This window comes from Vipera ursinii (genome assembly GCF_947247035.1).
Source record: "Vipera ursinii genome assembly, chromosome: 2".
NCBI classification, from domain to species: Eukaryota; Metazoa; Chordata; class Lepidosauria; order Squamata; family Viperidae; genus Vipera; species Vipera ursinii.
In genome coordinates, this window is record NC_139513.1 from 122,816,796 (window position 1) to 122,840,315 (window position 23,520).

Consider the following 23,520-nt stretch of genomic DNA (forward strand, 5'->3'; position numbering starts at 1 on the left):
AGGAGATCAACCCTGAGTGCTCTTTAGAAGGCCAGAAGTTGAAAGTCAGATACCATTTAGGACTCCAGAAAATGGTAGAGGACCGGAAGGCCTGGAGGAACATTGGCCATGGGGTCGCGATAGGTCAGAAACGACTTCACTGCTAACAACAAAGCTAAATAAATTAAATAAACCCAAACCATCACTGACATGAAAATTGGACAAAAGATAAAATATAAAAGATGGTTCTAGACCACTGATTAGTTTTAACTTAACTACAGAGTTTTCTTCATGTAATGCTTTGAATAAAAGGTCTGGTGGACATTGGGGAATCAGGTGCTCCACAGTAGATGCAAACCTTGTTTGGGTAGGGCAGAACTTAAACTGTGTTCTATGGCAATCACGGGTTTAGTCAGTAGACCAAATACTGCATATTTTTTGCTATGGAGCAAAGAAGCAAAAGACAAGGATATACTCTATTTATTCATACAGTATAATCAGAACAGTTCATATTTGAGTTGACAAGTAATGTTCTTATACCAAAATACTGTTCATCCCCAAGCACTTTCATCACAGTGCTCATTTTATTTATTTGTTTGTTTATATCCCACTTTTGTTATTTTTATAAACAACTCAAGGCAGTAAGCATATTCAATACTCCTACTTCTGCCTCTTTTCTACACAACAACAATCTTGTGAGATGAGTAGGAATGAGAAAGAGTGACTGGCTCAAAGCCGCAAGCCAGTTTCCGTGCCTAAGGCCAGACTAGAACCCATAGCTTCCTTGTTTCTGGAGTAGCACTTTAACCACTAGATCAAACTGGCTTATTGTTCTGTTTAATATCTATGGCTAAAAGGTTTTAAACTGAGCTCATAGTATATACTAGTTCACTTCTACTATATGCACAGATCTTGGATTTATTGCCAAGTATCCAAAAAAACCCAGTTTTGCTTATTTTTAAGAAATGTTGGAATTCATTGGGGATGGGGGGCTGCTTCTGGTATTTGAGGACAACATGGTCCATTCCGTCTGATGACTTTCGTGTGTATTTGCAACTTCCTGTTATAGAAGTCCCTAAATAGTAAATACTTTGTAAGGAAAAAAAACAAGAAAAGGAGTCAGTTGATGTGGTGAAATGCTACATAAGTAACAATATTGTTATAACCAACTATCACTGGGATATAGGTACATTTCTTTCTTATAATCTAACTGCCCTCTCTAATCAGATGCCTTGCAGCCATTACGCTTCTGAATTATGTTTAGATTTGCCATCACTGAAAGGCACTGGGTGGAGGACAATAAGGGGTTGAGGGTCAACATCTAAACATCTACACCAAAAGGGAGTTCCTATCTCATTAGACCAGGGGTAGGCAACCTGAATCGGTGAAAGAGCCACTTGGAACCGGTTCTCTCACTAAAAAAAACCCTGGGAGCCGCAAAATACGCGTGCGCATGCGCACGTGCATGCACGTGTGCAGAACAGGATTTGATTAAAGTGGAGCTTACCTAAGCAAGACATACACCAGAGAGGAGGCCGAGCAAATTTCCCCTGCCTTGCCAGGCAGGCAAACGGAGGCTTCAAACACACACACACACACACACACACACACACACACACACACACACAAACAAACATGAGGAAAAGGTGCAGAGTAAATTTCCCCCTCCATCCCCAGAGGCGGAACAAAGCAGAGAGGCGAAGAATGTGGAAGGAAAGGAAGGAAAGAAGATATAACCTTCAGCAAAGCAGCTTCCATGTAGATAAGACAGAACTGATCAACAAATGATTTCTATTAATTTAGCCTATATATCCAAACCCAACAGTTGCCCCAGGGACTTCTGATATTGTCTGGAGATGGTTCAAGTATTGACACAGAGAGAGAAAACGTATCCTTTAGCCTGACATTTAAAACAGTATCCTTCTTTTAAAATAATTGCAGTACTGTATACATTTTTGCACAGGGATTTGTCCTACTGTAACAGAGATTTTTTTTAATGAAGTCCCTCTAGCATTGATGGCCCTAGAGCAAAATACATGAACTTTAATAATGGGAATGTTTACCTTTAGTGTTCATATACTGCTAATATAATATCCACCTGCCAGGGAAAGCTTATGGACATGTTTTGGTCATACAAGTCATTGACTTTGGCTGTTATTGACCATGACACTTTGTGCTATTGTTTTTCTAGTCATCTGTTTGCAATAGGATCCTCTTTTAGCAAGGAAAGGTCTGTCTGTGCATGATGGGTTTATATTTTGTTGCTTCCCAGTAGTGCAAATGCCCAACTGGACTATGGAAAAAGGATTAAACCCAAATCAACATGCATTTAGTAATTGGAATCATAATGCTTAGAAACCAAATTTCATGTGAAATTCCATGAAGAACCTGAAGCTTGCTTTTTTTATATACAATCTGTATAATTGAGCAGTTGCTATTCATTTGTTAGAAATTGCATTTGTGGGCACAGCAGCAATAAAGACCAAAATTTATTGTACAGGACTTCTCTTCCAATTTGCCTAATTATCTAACATGAACTACAGCTACGGTATCTTAATGCATGGTACAGGTCCACCCTGCTTTCCCACCATGCAGCTTGGGAGAGATAACATATAGGTCTGACTTTAATTGGCAAACTGTTCATATATTCCCAATGACTAGAAATATATTTAATTTGAAATGTAGTCATTTGTTTCAAACAATGCATGCTCACTGAGGTTTGAATAATAAGCAACAAGAGAGCTGTCAGGTTTTTCAGAGCTGAAGCAAAGAATAGTTTTCTAGCTTGTAGATAATATTTTAATGCTTAGAATTTTATAATTTTAAATTTACATTTGCCACCTTGGGAATCTTTTTGATTTGTTTTGTCTCACTTGGCTTAATTTGCTTTCCAGCAGACTGTGATTTTACATCATAGTGACTTGACCCATATAATAACACAAGAAATTCAAGCTTTGTTGATTTTTTTTCTTCCCTGGTGCTTTTGGGCAATGTCTGTCTCTGAGAAAATATTCTTTTGTAAACTCTATGTTGGCCTTATAACCAGGTGACATATTTTGATTCAGCTACATTTGTCTCCTAAAATTCTGCCAGAAGTATTGAATTAGTCACATGCCTGAGCTTATATCTGAAAGCTGGACTTCATAATAAAGGTAAAGGTAAAGGTTCCCCCGCACATGCATGCTAGTCGTTTCTGACTCTAGAGGCCGGTGCTGATCTCCATTTCAAAGCTGAAGAGCCAGCGCTTGTCCGAGGACGTCTCCGTGGTCATGTGGCCAGCATGACTAGATGCCAAAGGTGCACGGAACGCTGTTACCTTCCCACCGTAGTGGTCCCTATTTTTCTACTTGCATTTTTACGTGCTTTCGAACTGCTAGGTTGGCAGAAGCTGGGACGAGTAACAGGCGCTCACTCTGTTATGCGGCACTCGGGATTTGACCCACCAAACTGCCGACCATCTGATCGACAAGCTCAGCGTCCTAACCCACTGAGCCACCATGTCCCTTGTATCAACCATACGCACTATTATTCATATTGCACCACCATGCAAGATGTATTTCTTCAGAAATAAATTCAGTGCAGTTCAATGTGGGTTACATTTAGTTAAAGTGGCTCTCGGAGTATCATAGAATTGCTAAAAGCCCAGGGAGACCAGCAATCCCATCTTCAGAAGCTGCACTCACTCTGTTACACGGCACTTGGGATTCGACCCGCCAAACTGCCGATCTTCTGATCAACAAGCTCAGCGTCCTAACCCACTGAGCCACCATGTCCCTTTCATAATATAGAGAGCTTTTTGAGGTAAAAGAGAATTGAAATATTATTCATTTCAGGATATTTTTTGACATTGCTTAATTTTTGCCTATATAGTATGCACAGGTTGCTTTTTTACTGTAGGATTGGTGCTGGAAAATTTATCCCAATGTATCTCTTTCTGTGATAATGCAGGTAGCAGCAGAAACCCTACACTCACCCATCCATACCCCTGGAGACAATCTGACTTGTTTTTTCTTGGTGTAAAGCCATTGTGGCTTTTTAAACCAACCACCTCTCCAAAATGCGTGGTATGGAAACTTAGCTTCTGTTTGTTTGTTTGCTTCCTGTCAGAGTGAAATCTGTTTTTAGAGGATTGATGCCCTCTTAAAGAGAAATAGACTCCCTTACCTCTGCAGTATGGTGGATGGCCTCATTCTAGGATTTTCCAGGAAGCAAATGTGAGGGGAGTGGCTTCATTTTATGCCAATTGGGGAAATTTTTACAGTCATAGCTGGCCACCTGCAATTGCAACACAATTGTCTCATTGTGCCGGTAGCTGTATAAAATAGCTTTTATCCGTGGGCTGTTAGGCTTTTAAATGGGACATAATCTCTGTAAGGGACACAGTGGCTCAGTGGGTTAGGACGCTGAGCTTGTCGATCAGAAGGTCGGCAGTTTGGCGGGTTGAATCCCGAGTGCCGCGTAACAGAGTGAGCGCCTGTTACTTGTCCCAGCTTCGGCCAACCTAGCAGTTCGAAAGCACGTAAAAATGCAAGTAGAAAAATAGGGACCACTCCGGTGGGAAGGTAACAGCGTTCCGTGCGCCTTTGGCGTCTAGTCATGCCGGCCACATGACCACTGAGACGTCCTCGGACAAGCGCTGGCTCTTCGGCTTTGAAACGGAGATGAGCACCGGCCCCTAGAGTCGGAAACGACTAGCATGCATGTGCGGGGGAACCTTTAATCTCTGTGAACTTATGCAGAATTGACTTGGGAGGCCGGTGTTAAGCTGTTAAACTGTGTGTATTTTACATATATTTTCTTCCTTCCCTGTATGGAGTGGAAAAGGATACCCATTATTTGCTTCCATTCCACACCATTTTGGTCTCATAAAAATACTACAGGTAGTCCTCAACTTACAACCACAACTGAGCCCAAAATTTCTGTTGCTAAGACATTTGTTAAGTGATTTTTTGCCCCATTTTACTACCGTTCTTGTCACAGTTCTTAAGTGAATGTTCAGCTGTTAAGTTAGTGACATGGTTGTTAAGTGAGTCTGGCTCCCCCTTCGACTTTACTTGTCAGAAGGTTGCAAAAGGTGATCACATGACCCTGGGACAGTGCAACCATCATAAATATAAACCAGTTACCAAGTGTCTTAATTTTGATTAAGTGACCAGGGGGATGCTGGTTGCAAGTGTGAAAAATGGCCATAAGTCACTTTTTTCAGTGCTGTTGTAAGTTTGAACGGTCACTAAATGAGCTGTTGTAAATCAAGGTCTACCTGTATAAAGGATTGAAAAGTAGCTTTGTTTGTTTTAGTCCATGGTTTACAACCTAGATGTCCCAGTCAGAGATGATCTCCGGCTTGAGGACCAGCAAAATATATTCAGGACTGGGGGCAGAAGAACGGAAATTAGAGAACCAAATGAACTCTTCACTGGTCTGCTGTCTGGTTTTCAGATCCTGGTGTTCAATGTAGAATGACTGACTTCCCAATGACTTTCTCTCTTTCTCTTTAAGAGTAAAAAGGATCGCATGAAGGCTTGGATAAGGGCACACCTTCCTTCCTGGTGCAAGGAGAGAGATTCCTGGTCTGTCTACATCTTTGCTCCTCAATCTAAGTAAGGCATCCCATATTTGACTGGTGGAAGTATGTTGGAACATGCTGGGCTTAATGTTTGCTGAGAGTAGCAATCACAACATTCCTGCAGAATTATCAGAGGCCAAAATGGCGAAAGAAGCCTTCTTATCTAAAAGATTGGCATCAGTATTCACAAGTTCTGTCTGCATCTAATATTTCTGAGAAGACAATTACTATATGTTATAATCTATAAATCATAACACAGACGGATTTAGGGGAAAATTATAACCCAGTGAAAAGCCATGTGATTGGCATGCCAAAAGTCCTGATATGATATTTCCATTTTAAAGAAGTATCTAGTATGAAGTAATGGAGGAATGATCCTGAAGAACTGCTGCCAATTTAGAGAAGCGCAAAGTTTCCAGACAATTATGTCATAGTGTAAAATAGTATATCATGGTAGTAGCAGCAATAACTATTAAATTATTTCTAGCTTTGCTCAGCTGCTCATCAGTTTTCACCTCACCTACCATCCATGGCCCCTAAAATCCTTCCTTAGTATGCCAACATTACCCTTGTCTTATAAAGCCTTCCCACCAGCAATATCAATATTATATGAAGGTAATGTAGTATTGCTACACAAAGTCAAATTTTTTTTATTACACTTTGGAAGGAATCAGAAACTTTCTGGATCCTGGGGGATTTGTCTACTGCTAAAACTTCCCAATTTCCAATTTTAGAATATAGAAAATAGCCACAATAAGCCTCAATTTCTTCTCTTCTCAATTCAGACTATCAGAATTAGTCTGATAATGAATCCTTCACCGAAAAACTAGAAGAAGCCAGTTTTTCTGAGATTTTGACCTTTCCACCAGTCACACCTCAATTCAAAATCCACTATAAATGTAATGCATCCAACCATATAAATACATCGTGGGGATTAAATGGACTTCTTGTTGTTAGTTGCGAACTCATGTCCGGCCCATCGCGACCCCATGGACAACGTTCCTCCAGGCCTTCCTGTCCTCTACCATCTTCTGGAGTCCATTTAAGCTGACGCCTACTTCTTCAGTGACTCCATCCAGCCACCTAAGCTAAAATCCAAAACCACTAGGGAATTCCTGGAAGCTTAGCATTCTGACAAATAGTGCTTAGCAAAAACCTAAAGTGGAAACAAAAAAGACCATCTCCTTCAGCAACCAGATAAGCTGGAATTAACAAGAGACAAACAAGCAGAGAACCCTAATAAAGGAACTACTTAGAAAAAAACCCCACCCCCAACCAATGCTACAGTACTGTATTGTAAGCTACTGTATATAAACAGGGAGCAAGCCCCACACTTACCCGGCACTGATGATGTTACCTAGTCAGATAATGAGATGTCTGCAAGCAAACAACTAAACTCAGAGAGCACGAAAGATTCCACAGTTCAGTCCTGAGCTACATATATTCTTTTCTGTTATAACCAAATTTAATATAAGACAGTTTTTAAACTTTTCCTGGAGAACAAACACTTTGCTGAAAATTTCTGCTAGAATCTGTTTACATTAAATGTACACAGTTTCTCTCACGGTCTCCCTCACATACATACAGTATATAGCCATAAAAATTAACACCAAATGGATCCCCAAAATATCTTCATCATAAGCTAATGTCAGAGTAAATTGGGCATAACATTTTGAACAGAGTAGCTCCAGCAATTTCGTGTCCCTAGGTGACTATAAAATGTTTTTATGTCCTTTGGACTATAAGATTATGGGAGGGGGATCTTTTCCTGGATCACATGAGGCTTCCATAAATATGCCTCAAAGTAATTACAAAATTAACAAATGTTTGAAATGCTAATCTACCTTATTACTTCATAAAATGTCACACTTAAAAGAAATGTAAAATCCACCTCAATGAATAATCCATCATTCCCCTCTCCAATGTTAAAGCAGGTGGACCCAAATTAGAATAAACTACTGTATATTGAGAGTAGGGATATTTTCTTAGTTGTAATTTCCTTCCCTCAAATTGCTCTTTGCTTGACTGAGAAGTTGTCCAGGTTCCTGTGACCTTTACCTCTTTTCTGGTTCTTTCAGCTGAACTTTTGCCAACCTGGTGTCTTCCAGATGTATTGGGAGGACAGCTCCCAGAATTCCAAGTTAGTATGAGTGTAAACACATCTGGAAGACACCAGCATGAGCAGGACTGGTTTAACTTTTAGAGGCTACTAGGAAAAAAGGAACTTACATCAAAGCTTTAATTTGGCCTTTCCCAACCCATTTCCTTCCCAATATGCTGGGACTCTATTCTCAGAATTCTCGTCAAATATTGCCAACAGTTTCAAGAGCGGTTTCCTCTCAGAACAAGTGAGAATGCTTTTCCTCTAGGGCTCAACCGCCTTCCCCATCTCTTTATAAGCGTGATTAATTTAATCTCCAGTAGTTCTGCGGGTTAAAGGAAAAACTTGGCAAGATCTTTTGAGGGGAGCCCTCACACACAGTTTTGAGTTCTCCATCTTCCAGTTCCCTCTTGTTTCCCCTCCTAACCATTCTTTCTTCTCCCAGCCTATTCTTTACAGTTAGTTTTTGATTGACCACCATAACTGAGTCCAAAATTGCCATTGCTAAACAAAACAGTTGTTAAGTGAACAGTGCCCCCTTTTTTGCCACAGTTGTTAAGTGAATCACTAAAGTTGTTCAGTGCTTCATGTGACTGTTAAATTAATCTGGCTTCCCTCGTTGACTTTGCTTGTTGGAGGATAACTGGGAAGGCTACAGACGGTGATCACATGACACACACCCCCCCAGGACACTGCAGCTGTCATAAATATATGGCAGTTGCCAAGTGGTCCGAATTTTAATCATGTGACCTTTGGGTATTGCTATAGTTGTACGTGTGAAAGCCAGTCATAAGTCACTTTTTCCAGTGCCATTGTAACTTCAAATGGTCCCTAAATGAATGGTTGTAAGTCAAGAACTACCTGTATTGTTTCTTCTCCCTCCCCCTCTTTTGAACAAATCATTTTTTTTCTTCCTTCCTTGATTATCTACAAAAAACAAAACTATAGTTACAGCCAACACCTTTTTGTAATTTTTTGAAGGACAGGATAGGGATGAACTTGGGGAATGTTTGAGGCTGAGGAACTCAGAATCTTTGCCAGTCGTTGAATCTAAGGAAGCTCTTCCCACCCATCCCTTTAATTGCAAGATGGCAAGCATGAACCACTGGCTTTTATAAAAAGAACCATGTTGCCCATCAGGAGTGAGTCAACGATTCCAACAGATCCCAAACAGAACCACAGAAGAAACGAATTAACCACCTCCAGCCTTCAGTGAAGTCCAACTGCAAGGAAGCTAGGCCAGAAGCCTGAATCCTGTAGGGAACACTGGGCAGCCTGCTCTCCATATGCCTATTTTACCTCACAAAAGTCATTCATCCATTCCTTCCTCATGACATGTGAGCAGTATCTCACCATTTGGGAAAGACAGGTAGTATAGGTCAAGACCAATTTGGGCGATGATTTTCTTTAGATAACTTGCATGCAGGAGATAGAAGAGGAGGGAAAAGTCAGACGAGGGTTGTCCCTGTCAAGAAAAGTCTGTCTTTGTGTGTGTGTGTGTGTGTGTGTGTATAAAATATATATATAAAACAGGAAAGAAAAGGTAGTCCAATAGGATTGTTTCTCTGCTTTCCACAGGTTTCATTCTACAGCAGCTTCCAGTGACCTCTCTTCCTCTTCCCTTTAGATTCCGTATCATATGCAATAAAATCATTTCCCACAAGATGTTTGATCACATCGTCTTGGTCATCATTTTCCTGAACTGTATCACCATTGCAATGGAGCGTCCTAAAATTGAGCCCCACAGTGCTGTGAGTAAACTCTATCACTTCCCAATTAACCTAGCCACTTTGTCGTGCTGGATTTATGTGGGACTTTTGTCAATATTTGTTCTTTCTATTAGTTTATTTTATCAACAGAAGGTAGAACTCAGAGGCCATGGAAGGGAATAAATGGAGTGAAATTAAATTACCCTGATGTGTGTGCTAAGAGATAGTCCAGACAAAAGATTAGAGCAGATGTGTGTGGCAGCTGTCTCAGCGTACCCTTTCTGTTTGATTACTGTCAAGGTTTGACCATTCTGCCTCCCCAATCCCATTGAACTGAACATTTCTTATAGTTCTTAGAAACATGTGATGTATAAGCCAGTGCTTTTAAAATGATACAATAAGAAGGATTAGTGAAAAGCTACCTAAAGGGGTAGTTTAGTTAAGGTAGTGCTTCTCAAACTTTTTTTTTCATTACCCAAAAAAGCTTAACAGAAGGTCCTTTTCACTCAGAAAGTCCGGGAGACATGATAGCAGTGTTCCAGTATCTGAGGGGCTGCCAAAAGGCAGAGGGGGCAGGTTGTTCACCAAAGCACCAGAGGGAAGGATGAGAAACAATGGTTGGAAACTGATCAAAGAGAGAAGCAACCTGGAATTAAGGAGAAACTTTCTGACAGTGAGGACAATCAACCAGTGGAACAGCTTGCCTCCAAAAATTGTGGGTGCTCCATCACTGGAGATTTTCAAGAAAAGAATGGACGGTCACCTGTCTGGGATGGTATAGGTTCTCCTGCTTGAGCAGGGGGCTGGACTAGAAGAACTCCAAGGTCCCTTCCAACTTCTGTTCTATTCTATTCTATTCTATTCTATACAAAGTTTTTGACTTATGACAACAACTGAGCCTAAAATTTCCATTGTTAAGCAAGACAGTTGTTAAGTGAGTTTTGCCCCATTTTACGACCCATTTTACAGTGAATCGCTGTAATTAATTTAGTAACATGGGTGTTTAATGAATCTGGCTTCTTCATTGACTTTGCTTGTCAGAAAGTTACAAAAGGTGATTACATGATCCTGGGACACTGCAACCATCATGAATACATGCCGGATGCAGTGATCACTGACCACCAGGATGCTGCAGTGGTTGTTAGTGGGAAAAATGGTCATAAGTCACTTTTTTCACTGCTGCTGTAACATTGAATGGCAGCAAACAAATGGTTGTAAGGCAAGGACTACTTCTATTTAAATGTTCCTATTGTGCTTGGGTAACAGGTTTGTGTGTGGTTAAAGGTAAAGGTACCCCTGGACATGCGTGCTAGTCGTTTCCGACTCTAGGGGCCGGTGCTCATCTCCGTTTCAAAGCCGAAGAGCCAGCGCTTGTCCGAGGACGTCTCCGTGGTCATGTGGCCAGCATGACTAGATGCCAAAGGCGCACGGAACGCTGTTACCTTCCCACCGCAGTGGTCCCTATTTTTCTACTTGCATTTTTACGTGCTTTCGAACTGCTAGGTGGGCAGAAGCTGGGACGAGTAACAGGCGCTCACTCTGTTACGCGGCACTCGGGATTTGATCCACCAAACTGCCAACCTTCTGATCGACAAGCTCAGTGTCCTAACCCACTGAGCCACCGCGTCCCCTTGTGTGTGGTTATCCCCCCCCCAAAAAAAGGCAATTTTATCCAGTTTGGGCTAAGGCATCAGGTTAGAAACCAGGTGACTGTGAATTATGGTCCTATCTTAGGCACAAAGGCAGTTAGGAGACCTTCTGCCAGTCATTCTCTCTAAGCCCTAGGAAGTAGGAAATGGTAAACCACTTCTGAAAAACTTTGTCAAAAAAACTGCAAGGTCTTGTCCAAGCAGTCACCAGGAATCAAAAGCACACCCATTTATAGAGAAAAACATGCTCTACATTGTTTTTTCAACCAAAGTGCAACATGCAACTGTTCTCTTGGAAACTGCGTAGGATGCATAGTCCCATAGAACTGTTAAAGAAATGAATGCAAATGCCCTTGTATATTCTTCAGGAGATTAGAGAAGGTTAGAGATTTAAACCTGATTCAAATCTGGCCCCTTTACCTCTTTTGCAATACAGAGCTTTGAGCAAGTATTATGGAGGGTCACGAAAGCAAGAACACAGGCAGTGCTAGTACTGTATCCAAGCAACATCAGCATCTTGACTGGCTAAGTAGGCTCTCCAGCTAAATCCAAGCAATAGTGTTCAATTCCGTGGCAAAACTGGCTCCAGTCCCCATCCTGGCGGAATTTGTTGATCTGCCACGGAGCCCTAGCAACTTAGTTGTGCATCTGTCCATTATGGATGCACAGTTAGCCTCCAAGGGAGATTTAATTTAAGTGGAAATTCTATCGCAAGTGCTGCTTTTAGTCCCTGCTGTTAGACTAGGGGTGTTGGCTACAAATGAAGCTCAGGACTCATCTGTTTGTAATTGTCTAGTTTGGGGGTTGGGGTGTGTGGGGGGGTGGCTTTTAAGTGTGTATTATTAATTCCAGCAAGCAATGTTCCTTGTCCAACAGTGTGGAAGGAAGGAAAAAGGGTTTTCGCTATTCTTAATTTTGCCCTGGCCAAACTGCCTCTATTCTACTTTGTTGTAGCCAAGAACAACAACATCTATATGTTAAAGAGATCAAGATTTCCTCTCTTTTGGCAGACAGAGGGGAGATGCGTCCTTTTCCTCAGAGCAGAAATAGCTTACTTGATATAATAATGCTGTCTGTCATGATTTTCATCAATAAATATTCAAAACCTTTTCTTCCTCTCTCTCTTTTTGCTCTAGTGCTGGTTTTGGTTCTTTGTCTGCACTTGCTTTCCAGTGTGGCAAGGGAGGAGGAGAAGAGAATGATCCCTTTTGTCGTTCTTTTTCTTCATTTGTCTCTGTCTCAGTACTGATATGAACAAAGGTCTTTATTTTGGTTCTTTGTCGGGTTTGTTTTGCTAGATTTGCATAATTTCTTATCCAAGCCAGAACTTCCAAGCAGTCAAGGGCCAACCAGATAACCCTCATTAATCTGTTATTCTGTGATTTCATATTAATTTATTGTTGCCTGGAAATGCAACTGTTTACTTGAGCATAGATCCAGAGTTTCGTGGGGCTTACTTTCCTGTAAGTTTAGGGGTACCAATTTAATAATATGCAAAACAAAGAGAAAATGTATTCATTTCAGGCAGCATAAATCATTTGGCTCCTTATGAATAAAGAAAAACTGATGTTAAATGCATATTTGGCAAGTTGAATAAGCAATTATTGTGGCACTCTGGGGTCCTCTGAAATCTGCAAATGAAACATTTCAATAAAGCAAATTTGGTGTCAGCTACTGAAATGCTTTATATGTTGAGAACCAGCCACTAAAATTTCTGTTTTTTCAGCTTCAGTTGTATAGCTAGTAACAAGAATGTGTAAGTTTCACTGGGATTGGTACTTTTCTGTGAGGATTCAAACCAAGAAGAAATAGATTTTAGAGTTATTATTATTAACATTAATATTTACCATGAAGGTACAACCCTGAGCAACAGCAAGAGCACTTAGACTTATATACTGCCCCACAGTACTTTATAGCACTCTCTAAGTGCTTTATAGAGTCAGCCTATTGCCCCCAACAATTTTACCAACCTCAGGAGGATGGAAGGCTGAGTCAACCTTGAGCAGGTGAGACTCCAACTGCCAAATTGCTGGCAGTCGGCAGTCAGCAGAAATAGCCTGCAATATGGCATTCTAACTACTGCGCCACCACAGCCCTAACTAAGCAATGTTTAGTTCAGGGGTCTTCAAACTTGGCCCTTTTATGACTTGTGGGCCTCAACTCCCAGAATTCCTCAGCCAGAGTGCCTAGCTGAGGAATTCTGGGTTGAAGCCCAAAAGTCATAAAAGGGCCAAGTTTGAAGACCCCTGGTTTTGTTAGTCAGATTTTAGTGGTCTTAAAGTTTCTAACTAGTGCAATTAGATTAGATTAGATTAGATTAGATTAGATTAGATTAGATTAGATTAGATTAGATTAGATTAGATTAGATTAGATTAGATTAGATTAGATTAGATTAGATTAGATTAGATTAGATTAGATTAGATTAGATTAGATTTATTGAATTTATATGCCACCCTTCTCCCTAAGGACTCAGGGTGGCTCACAACAAAATTTAAGAAACATGGAATACAAAATTTAAAAAAGAATTAAACAATAAATGTAATAGATACATGACAATTTAACTCAATAAAAGCCAAATTTAAAAAACATAGTCAGTCCAGACCCGCTTGTTGGAATAACCAAGTCTTCAGGTCACAGCGGAAAGACCAAAGGTCTTTAGGATAATTAGGATAATGAAGCAATTTTATTTAAAATTATGTAGGGTCATATTTTGAATAAATATGTCAGGTTACTCAGGGCTATGATTAAGAAAGTTTTATAATCTTGGATATTTTAAGACAGTGCTGTGATTTTGTTATGGTCCGTACTTTAAATAAACTGGCTGACTGAGCAAAACCGTGCCACACCTTCATGCTCATTCTACTTTGAGGAAAAGTAGGCCTTGGTACCAATACATCAAACTGTTTTTCCAACTGGGAGCTGTGTATTAAAATGGAATTACTTGCAGTCAGTAACTAGAAGCAGATGCAGGCTCTCCATTTCAGGAAAATGGGAACAATAACAAGAGAGACATTATTATGAAAATAAAATGTTGTGCTCGCTTGCTTAAGAGCAAGCCTTCTTGCAATGAATGGAACTTGTTTTTGAAGACAGATGTATGCATTCAGAGTCTTGCATCCTTTGCTGTTGACTCGTAATATTGTCTGTTCTACTGTAGACTATTTCTTGCAGAAGGAATGATGTTTCATTGATTCCTAAAGCATGCCTTCCTACCTTAGCAACAGAATTTGCCAGTTCTAACAGAATAGCGGAAGGTACCTTGCAGGTCTTCTAATCCAACCCCTTGCTCAAGGAGGAGACCCTGTACCATTCCAGACAAATGGCTGGATCAGGTGGCTGGAGAATTCTGGGAGTTGAAATCCACATATCTTAAGTCATCAAGTTCAAGAAATACTGATCTAAAGGATAATTTCTTTAAACATCACTATTAGGAAGCATTGTTTTAACTACTTTTGCTTATTTTTGTTGTTGTTGTTAGTTGCGAAGTCGTGTCCAACCCATCGCGACCCCATGGACAACGTTCCTCCAGGCCTTCCTGTCCTCTACCATCTGCTGGAGTCCATTTAAGCTCACTCCTACTGCTTCAGTGACTCCATCCAGCCACCTCATTCTCTGTCATCCCCTTCTTCTATTGCCCTCAATCTTTCCCAGCATTAGGCTCTTCTCCAGTGAGTCCTTCCTTCTCATTAGGTGGCCAAAGTATTTGATTTGCCATGGCTTTCCTCCCCAGGAGCAAGCATCTTTTAATTTCTTGGCTGCAGTCCCCGTCTGCAGTGCTCTTGGAGCCCAGGAAAATAAAATCTGTCACTACCTCCATTTCTTCCCCATCTATTTGCCAGGAATTGAGAGGGCCGGATGCCATGATATTGGTTTTCTTAATGTTAAGTTTCAGCCCAACTTTTGCACTCTCCTTCTTCACCTGCCACAAGAGGCTCTTTAGTTCCTCTTCACTTTCTGCCATTAGAGTGGTATCATCTGCATATCTTAGGTTGTTGATATTTCTCCCGGCAATCTTAATTCCAACTTTTGATTCATCTAGCCCTGCCTTTCTCATGATGTGCTCTGCATATGAGTTAAATAGGCAGGGTGACAGTATACAGCCTTGCCAGACTCCTTTCCCAATTTTGAACCAATCAGTGGTTCCGTGTCCAGTTCTCACTGTTGCTTCTTGACCCGCATATAGGTTTCTCAAGAGATAAATAAGATGGTCTGGTACGCCCATCTCTTTAAGAACTTGCCACAGTTTGTTGTGATCCACACAATCAAATGCTTTAGCATAGTCAATGAAGCATAAGTAGATGTTTTTTCTGCAACTCCCTAGCTTTCTCCATGATCCAGTGTATCTTGGCAATTTGATCTCTAGTTCCTCTACCTCTTCGAAATCCTGCCTATAATTCTGGTAGTTCTCGATCCACATACTGCTGGAGTGTAGCTTATAGGATTTTAAGCATAACTTTACTAGCATGTGAAATGAGTGCAATGGTGCGATAGTTTGAACATTCTTTGACACTGCCTTTCTTTGGAATTGGAATGTAAACTGATCTTTTCCAATCCTGTGGCCACTGCTGAGTTTTCCAAATTTCCTGGCAAATTGAGTGTAGCACTTCTACTGCATCGTCTTTTAAGATTTTGAATAGCTCAGCTGGAATACTCTCTCCTCCACTAGCTCTGTTGTTGCTCAGCTTTCCTAAGGCCCATTTCACTTCACATTCTAGGACGTCTGGCTTGAGGTCAGTGACCACCTCATTGTGGTTATCAGGGACATTAAGCTCATTCTTGTATCGTTCTTCTGTGTAATTTTGCCACCTCTTCTTAATCTCTTCTGCCTCTGTTAGGTCCCTGCCATTTTGGTTCTTTATCATGCCCATTTTTGCATGAAACTTTCCCTTTATCTCTCCAATTTTCTTGAAGAGATCTCTGGTCCTCCCTATTCTATTGTTTTCTTCTATTTCATTGGACTGTTCATTTAAGAAGGCATTCTTATCTCTTCTAGCTATTCTCTGGAATTCTGCATTCAATTGGACATATCTTTCTTTTTCTTCCTTGCCTTTCGCTTCCCTCCTTTCCTCAGCTATTTGCAAAGCTTCCTCAATCAGTCATTTTGCTTTCTTGCATTTCTTTTTCTTTCTTTTTTAAAAGTTTTATTGATTTTTAATATTTACATGTACATGTATTTATGAAACAAGATGGTGGTTGTGTAATTAAAATAAGAAATAGCCATTTGTAAATAGGTCAGGTTACATCAACAGAGATGCCCTCTCTAATTTGCACGAACCGGAAGCCCTTGCATTTCTTTTTCTTTGGGATGGTTTTAGTTGCTACCTCTTGTACAATGTTTCGAACCTCCATCAGTTCTTCAGGCACTCTGTCTATCAGATCTAATTCCTTAAATCTATTTGTCACCTCTACTGTATATTCAACAGGGATATGATTTAATTCATACCTGAGTGGCCTAGTGCTTTTTCCTACTTTCTTCAGTTTAAGCCTAAACTTTGCAATGAGGAGCTCATGGTCTGAGCCACAGTCAGCTCCTGGTCTTGTTTTTACTGACTGTATAGAGCTTCTCCATCTTTGGCTGCAGAGCACATAGTCAATCTGATTTCTGCGTTGACCGTCTGGTGATGTCCATGTGTACAGCTGTCTCTTGGGTTATTGGAAAAGTGTGTTTGCTATGACCATCGTATTCTCTTGACAAAATTCTATCAGCCTGTGTCCTGCTTCATTTTGTATTCCAAGGCCAAACTTGCCTGTTATTCCGGTTATCTTTTGGCTTCCTAGTTTAGCATTCCAATCCCCCATGATGATAAGGACATTATTTTCTGGTGTTAGTTCTATAAGGTGCTGTAGGGCTTCATAGAAGTGATCAATTTCATCCTCTTCAGCACTGGTGGTTGGGGCATAGACTTGCACTACTGTGATATTGAATGGTTTGCCTTGGATTCGAACTGAGATCATTCTGTCATTTTGGGAATTGTATCCCAGTATTGCTTTTCCTTTTCTTTTATTGACTATGAAGGCTACTCCATTTCTTCTGAGGGATTCTTGCCCGCAGTAGTATACCTGATGGTCCTCTGAATTAAATTCCCTCATTCCTGTCCATTTTAGTTCACTGATTCCTAAGATGTTGATGTTCAGTCTTGTCATCTCTTGTTTGACCATGTCCAACTTTCCTTGATTCATGGATATTACATTCCAGGTTCCTATGGAGAAAAAATCTTTACAGCATCGGACTTTCCTTTCACCACCAGATACATCCACACTAAGCATCCATTCGGCTTTGGCCCAGTCACTTCATTCTTTCTGGCACTACTAGTACTAGCCCTCTGCTCTTCCCCAGTAGCATATTGGATGCCTTCCGACCTGAGGGGATCATCTTCCAGCATCATATCGTTTTGCCTTTTAGTACTGTCCATAGGGTTTTCATGGCAAAGATACTGGAGTGGGTTGCCATTTCCTTCTCCAGTGGATCACATTTTGTCAGAACTCTCTGCTATGACCTGTCTGTCTTGGGTGGCCCTGCATGGCATAGCTCATAACTTCATTGAATTACACAAGTCCCTTTGCCACAACAAGGCAGTAATCCATGAAGGGGATTTTTATTTTATTTTTGTTAGAGCCATTCAATTTATCCATAATAGTGTTGTCCAGAAGATTATAAGGCAGCTAATAATTTTGGTTAAGATAGTCAGTCTGATGCTATCCAGACATCATGGACTACATTATCCATAGGCCAGCAGGAGTTTGTGGGCATTATCGTTCATAATAGTATGAAGACACCAGATGCCTTATCTCTGGGATGAACTGTGAATTGTCAGGATGTTTTTGGCTCTTCATTTCAGTAAAATGGGAAGAATAACAACAGAGACTTTATTATGAAAACGAATTTGCTATATGTATTGTAAGACATCTTGCATGTTTATAGTAACATGTAACATAAAAGTTATACTAACTGGAAGCTCACCACCTGTTCAATCAAGCTGTCTCTGGTGCCATAAATAGCCCTTTGGCACTGTCTTCCTCTTTAAACACTAAAATCTTGAGTGGAGCTAATTACCCACTAATGCTGAGGTGACTAAGAAGGAAATATAAAACTTAGTTCAAAGTGACAGGCATCATAGAGAAAGAATGAGGTTTTGTTCACTTAAAAAGAGTTACTGGAATAAATAAGAGTTTGACCGCCTGTTCAGAGCTTGTTAACTGGATTTATAATTGTTTTGAAACTCACATTGCATCTGCTTATATTTTTGCTTCGGCTGTATAATTCCCTTGCAGTTTGTAAATTAATGTAGCACTATTGTTCTTTTATTTACTGATGAAAGGAGCAACATTGGCAAGAATTCTCACTACAATTCTATTTCTGAACCACCCACTGCTTTTAAATAAAGGTAGAAAATACATTTTACTTTAGCTGAAAGAATGGTGCTTGTGCATCTTAATTAATGTGAATATGAAAATTATTATGACCCTTCTTGGCCCACACAGTTAACACAGGAGACAGCACGGTTCACAACAGGTACTGTACATCAAAATAGCTATTGTACAAGTAGTCCTTGACTTACAATCATTTGTTTAAGAACTGTTCAAACCTATGTGCTGAAAAAAGTGACTTATGACCAGTCCTCACACTTATGACCATTGCAGAATCCCTGAAGTTACGTGATCAAAAATCAGGTGCTTGGCAAGTGTATTTAGAATGGTTGCAGTGTCCTGACCACTATTTACAGTCTTTCCAGGGTGCTTCTGACAAGCAAAGTCAATGAAGGAAGACAGATTCACTTAATGACCTTTGTGTAAACAACTATGTGATTTGCTTAACAACTATGGCAAAAAGGTTTGTAAAATCTGGTGAAACTCACTTAGCATCAGAAGTTGTGATCCTGATTGTGGTCATAAATTGAGGACTACCTCTATTTTATTTTATTTTTTGAAAAAAAAAAATTATTAGTTTTATAGGGTTAAAAAGGAAGGTAAAGGAGGATCAAGATCTTACTCAACCTAAAAATTATAGACCTATATCGCTTTTAAATACAGATTACCGTATATACTTGAGTATAAGCTGACTCGAGTATAAGCCGAGACCCCAAATTTCACCCCCAAAAACTGGAAAAAGTTGTTGACTCGAGTATAAGCCGATCCGCCGTTCTGCAAGCCTCTGCCGCCAGCAGAGGCTCGATCCGCCATTTTGCAAGCCTGAATACACAGGAATACCCTGTGTGGCCTTGGCTCTCCGGGAAGCCCTGGCTGTCCGCTTCCTCGCTCCACGCTGCTATTCGGGGCCCGTGCGTTCCCCGGGCAAATCGCGGTGCCCAGCAGGCGAGGAAACACGCCTGCTCCAGTTGCCCCCCCTTCCCTCAGGAGACGCGAAGCAAGTGACCGCCCAGAGCTTACCGAGGACTTGCTTCGGTGCTTCCAGGATCGCGCGCACCTCTCCCAAGCCGCCGCCCGGAGACCTGCCGAAGTTTGGGGAGGTTTGGGGAGGTGCGCGCGCACCTCCCCAAACCTCCCCAAACGTCGGCAGGTCTCCGTTCCTCTGCGCCCTGCCTGCCTGCTTCTTTCCACAGCGGAAAGAAGCAGGCAGGCAGGGGGCGGAGGAACGGAGACCCGGCGACGTTTAGGGAGGTTTGGGCGCCTCTCCAAATATCCCCAAACGTCGCCGGGTCTCCGTTCCTCTGTGCCCTGCCTGCCTGCTTCTTTGCACAGCGGAAAGAAGCAGGCAGGCAGGGGGCGGAGGAACGGAGACCCGGCGACGTTTGGGGAGGTTTGGGCGCCTCCCCAAATATCCCCAAACGTCGCCGGGTCTCCGTTCCTCTGTGCCCTGCCTGCCTGCTTCTTTCCACAGCGGAAAGAAGCAGGCAGGCAGGGGGCGGAGGAACGGAGACCCGGCGACGTTTGGGGAGGTTTGGGCGCCTCTCCAAATATCCCCAAACGTCGCCGGGTCTCCGTTCCTCTGTGCCCTGCCTGCCTGCTTCTTTCCACAGCGGAAAGAAGCAGGCAGGCAGGGGGCGGAGGAACGGAGACCCAGCGACGTTTGGGGAGGTTTGGGCGCCTCTCCAAATATCCCCAAACGTCGCCGGGTCTCCGTTCCTCTGTGCCCTGCCTGCCTGCTTCTTTCCGCTGTGGAAAGAAGCAGGCAGGCAGGGCACAGAGGAACGGAGACCCGGCGACGTTTGGGGATATTTGGAGAGGCGCCCAAACCTCCCCAAACGTCGCCGGGTCTCCGTTCCTCCGCCCCCTGCCTGCCTGCTTCTTTCCGCTGTGGAAAGAAGCAGGCAGGCAGGGCACAGAGGAACGGAGAACCGGCGACGTTTGGGGATATTTGGAGAGGCGCCCAAACCTCCCCAAACGTCGCCGGGTCTCCGTTCCTCCGCCCCCTGCCTGCCTGCTTCTTTCCGCTGTGGAAAGAAGCAGGCAGGCAGGGCACAGAGGAACGGAGACCCAGCGACGTTTGGGGATATTTGGAGAGGCGCCCAAACCTCCCCAAACGTCGCCGGCTCTCCGTTCCTCCGCCCCCTGCCTGCCTGCTTCTTTCCGCTGTGGAAAGAAGCAGGCAGGCAGGGCACAGAGGAACGGAGACCCGGCGACGTTTGGGGATATTTGGGGAGGCGCCCAAACCTCCCCAAACGTCGCCAGGTCTCCGTTCCTCCGAGCCCTGCCTGCCTGCTTCTTTCCGCTGTGGAAAGAAGCAGGCAGGCAGGGGGCGGAGGAACGGAGACCCAGCTTCGTTTGGGGAGGTTTGGGGAGGTGCGCGCGCACCTCCCCAAACCTCCCCAAACTTCGGCAGGTCTCTGGACGGCGGCTTGGGAGAGGTGAGCGCGATCCCGGAAGCTCCAAAGCCTCGGCCGCGCACAAGTCCTCGGTAAGTTTTTTTGTTGACTGGAGTATAAGCCGAAGTGGAATTTTTCAGCCCAAAAAGTGGGCTGAAAAATTCGGCTTATACTCAAGTATATACGGTATAAGATTTTTGCTAAAGTATTGGCTAATAGATTAATGCAAGTTTTGAAACAAATGATTCATAGTGATCAATCAGGATTTATATCTGGGAGGTATATGAAATATAATGTAAGACAAATTGTTAACTTGCTTGAATATTTGGATAAGAACAATCAAGTCTCCGCAGCATTGATATTTTTGGATGCAGAGAAAGCCTTTGACCAATTGAATTGGCAATTTTTATTAAGAGTTGTTGAGGAGATGAATTTTGGAGAAGGTTTTCTACATGCTATTAAAGCTATATATCAACAACAAACTGCACAAATTATAGTTAATGGGGGATTAACAGAGACTTTTAAAATTGAAAAAGGTACAAGACAGGGTTGCCCCCTATCACTATTATTGTTTGTTTTAACATTAGAGATTTTACTAATTAAAATTTGAGAGTCCTCTTTGATAAGGGGAATTAAAATAAAACAGAATGATTATAGATTGAGAGCTTTTGCTGATGACTTGGTTGTGACAGTATCCCAACCGTTACAGTCGGTTATAGACTTGATGGAAATTATAACTCAGTATGGTAAGGTTTCTGGGTTTAAGGTGAATAGTAATAAGACTAAGATATTATCCAAGAATTTATCTATGAGTGAAAGGGATATGTTATCTAAATTAACAGGTTTTGAAATAGTGAAGAAGGTTAAATATCTAGGAGTATATATTGCAGCCTCAAATGTAAAATTGTATAGGAATAATTATGAAACACTATGGTTGAAGGTACAAAGGGACTTAAATAATTGGAAAAAATTACAATTATGATTACTGGGAAGAATTGCAGTTGTTAAAATGAATGTTCTACCAAAGTTTCTCTTTCTGTTTCAGACAGATCAAAATTTAGTAAAGCAAATTAGAGATTCAAATTGTGCACATATAAAGAGGATATATAATGCTTTAATTGAATTGGATTCGGAAACGGAACTGGTTAAAGACTGCATGATAAAGTGGGCACAAAATATTCAGGAACCAATTTCGTTGGACACCTGGAAGATAATTTGGGTCAGAAATGTTAAATTTACCCAGGCTCAAAATTTAAGAGAAAATTTTTATAAAATGTTTTATAGATGGCATCTGGATCCCAAGAAGCTGTCCAACATGTATCCTAATTTACAGTCTAAATGTTGGAGGTGTGGTAGTTTAGAAGCTACCTATTTTCACATGTGGTGGACTTGTAGAAATATAAAAGCTTTTTGGATTAAAATTTGGTGAAACATTCAAAAGATTTTTAAGAGAAAGATAAAGTTTTCCCCACAATTGTTTTTATTGGGCATTGTTGTAGATTGTGATGTTAAAGAAACTAACTTGATGTTGAACATGATAACGGCAGCATGGTTACTGGTGGGACAATATTGGAAGAAGGATAGTTTGCCCACTGTAGAAGAATGGGTGTTTAAAGTTTCGAATCTTGCAGAAATGTCTAAGATTTCTGCTTATCTGAAGGATCATTCACAGGAAAGATATATTTCAGTTTGGAGGAGATGGATAAATTATATTCAAAACAAATATGGGACTAAAAAGTACCATTTAGCTTATGAGTAGATTTTAGTGGTATATTGTTATTGGTACGTTGTTTGTAGTTATGTTAAAAGAGAGTTAAAGCGCATTATGAATTTGGTTAATTGTATATTATGCATATTTTTTATTTAGAATATGATTATTGTAACTATAATCCTGTATTTAGCTCTGGGAAGTGGGGGGGGAAGTGGGTGGGTTTGGGGTGGGAGGGATTTGGGGATATATTGTTTTTGTAAAACTCTTTAATAAAAAAAAGGAAGGTAAGGAAATGGGGATTTGGGATAAGGTAGCAGAAAGGTTAAGGGTAGGGGTTGGGGTATATACATATATTTGTGAAGCAATATGGTGGTTGGGTAGTCAAAAGTAACAAATAACAAGTTGTTTGTACGTAGTTCAGGTTGCATCAATAAAAATTCCCTCTCTGGTTCCCTTAATCTTCACATAGTCAAAGTAATTAAGTTAATACATTTCTAGTTATGAGCTAGTCAATTAACAAAGTTTTCAATATAGTTAGTCTAATACATATCAAAATCCTGTCTTTAAGTTTTACCTAATTGCAATAAAAATACTCTAAGGTAGCCTATAATATACAAAAAAGAGCTTACTTTTCGGATAACCTACAATTCCCTATTTCAATAAAGAGTAATTCTCTTGTCTACAAAACTTACATTGTTCATTACAAATCATTCTTATGATTTAACAGTAAAATCTAATTTCCATCTTAACACATCACCAATTATTAAAAAGATTTTTTTGTCTTAACCATTCAACACTTAATATTTTTTATTTATTTATTTTATTTTAATCCCATTTTTATCCCGCCCTTCTCCGCAGACTCAGGGCGGCTTACAATTTAAGCACAAACCAATGTGCTTAGCAATACTATCTTCTATTATAAGATTCTAAATTCTATTGTATAATTCAAAGTTTTATTCTAAAAGCTTAAAGATTAAGAAAGAATGATACTGTGTTCATGCGTTCCACTTTCTCCTATGTCCCTCTATGTATGTTGAATTT

At 41.1% G+C, this 23,520-nt stretch overlaps 1 protein-coding gene across 1 annotated transcript in view; it reads left to right on the forward strand.

The window, feature by feature from the left end:
- CACNA1G (calcium voltage-gated channel subunit alpha1 G) overlaps nt 1-23,520 on the forward strand; it is a gene marked incomplete at its 5' end in the record, with an annotated part of 425,627 nt that overhangs the window by 315,417 nt on the left and 86,690 nt on the right. The window contains 2 exons of the mRNA XM_083353918.1: nt 5,479-5,579; nt 9,274-9,397. Of these exons, the coding sequence (XP_083210044.1) occupies nt 5,479-5,579; nt 9,274-9,397 (225 nt within the window). The remainder of the gene's footprint in view (nt 1-5,478; nt 5,580-9,273; nt 9,398-23,520) is intronic.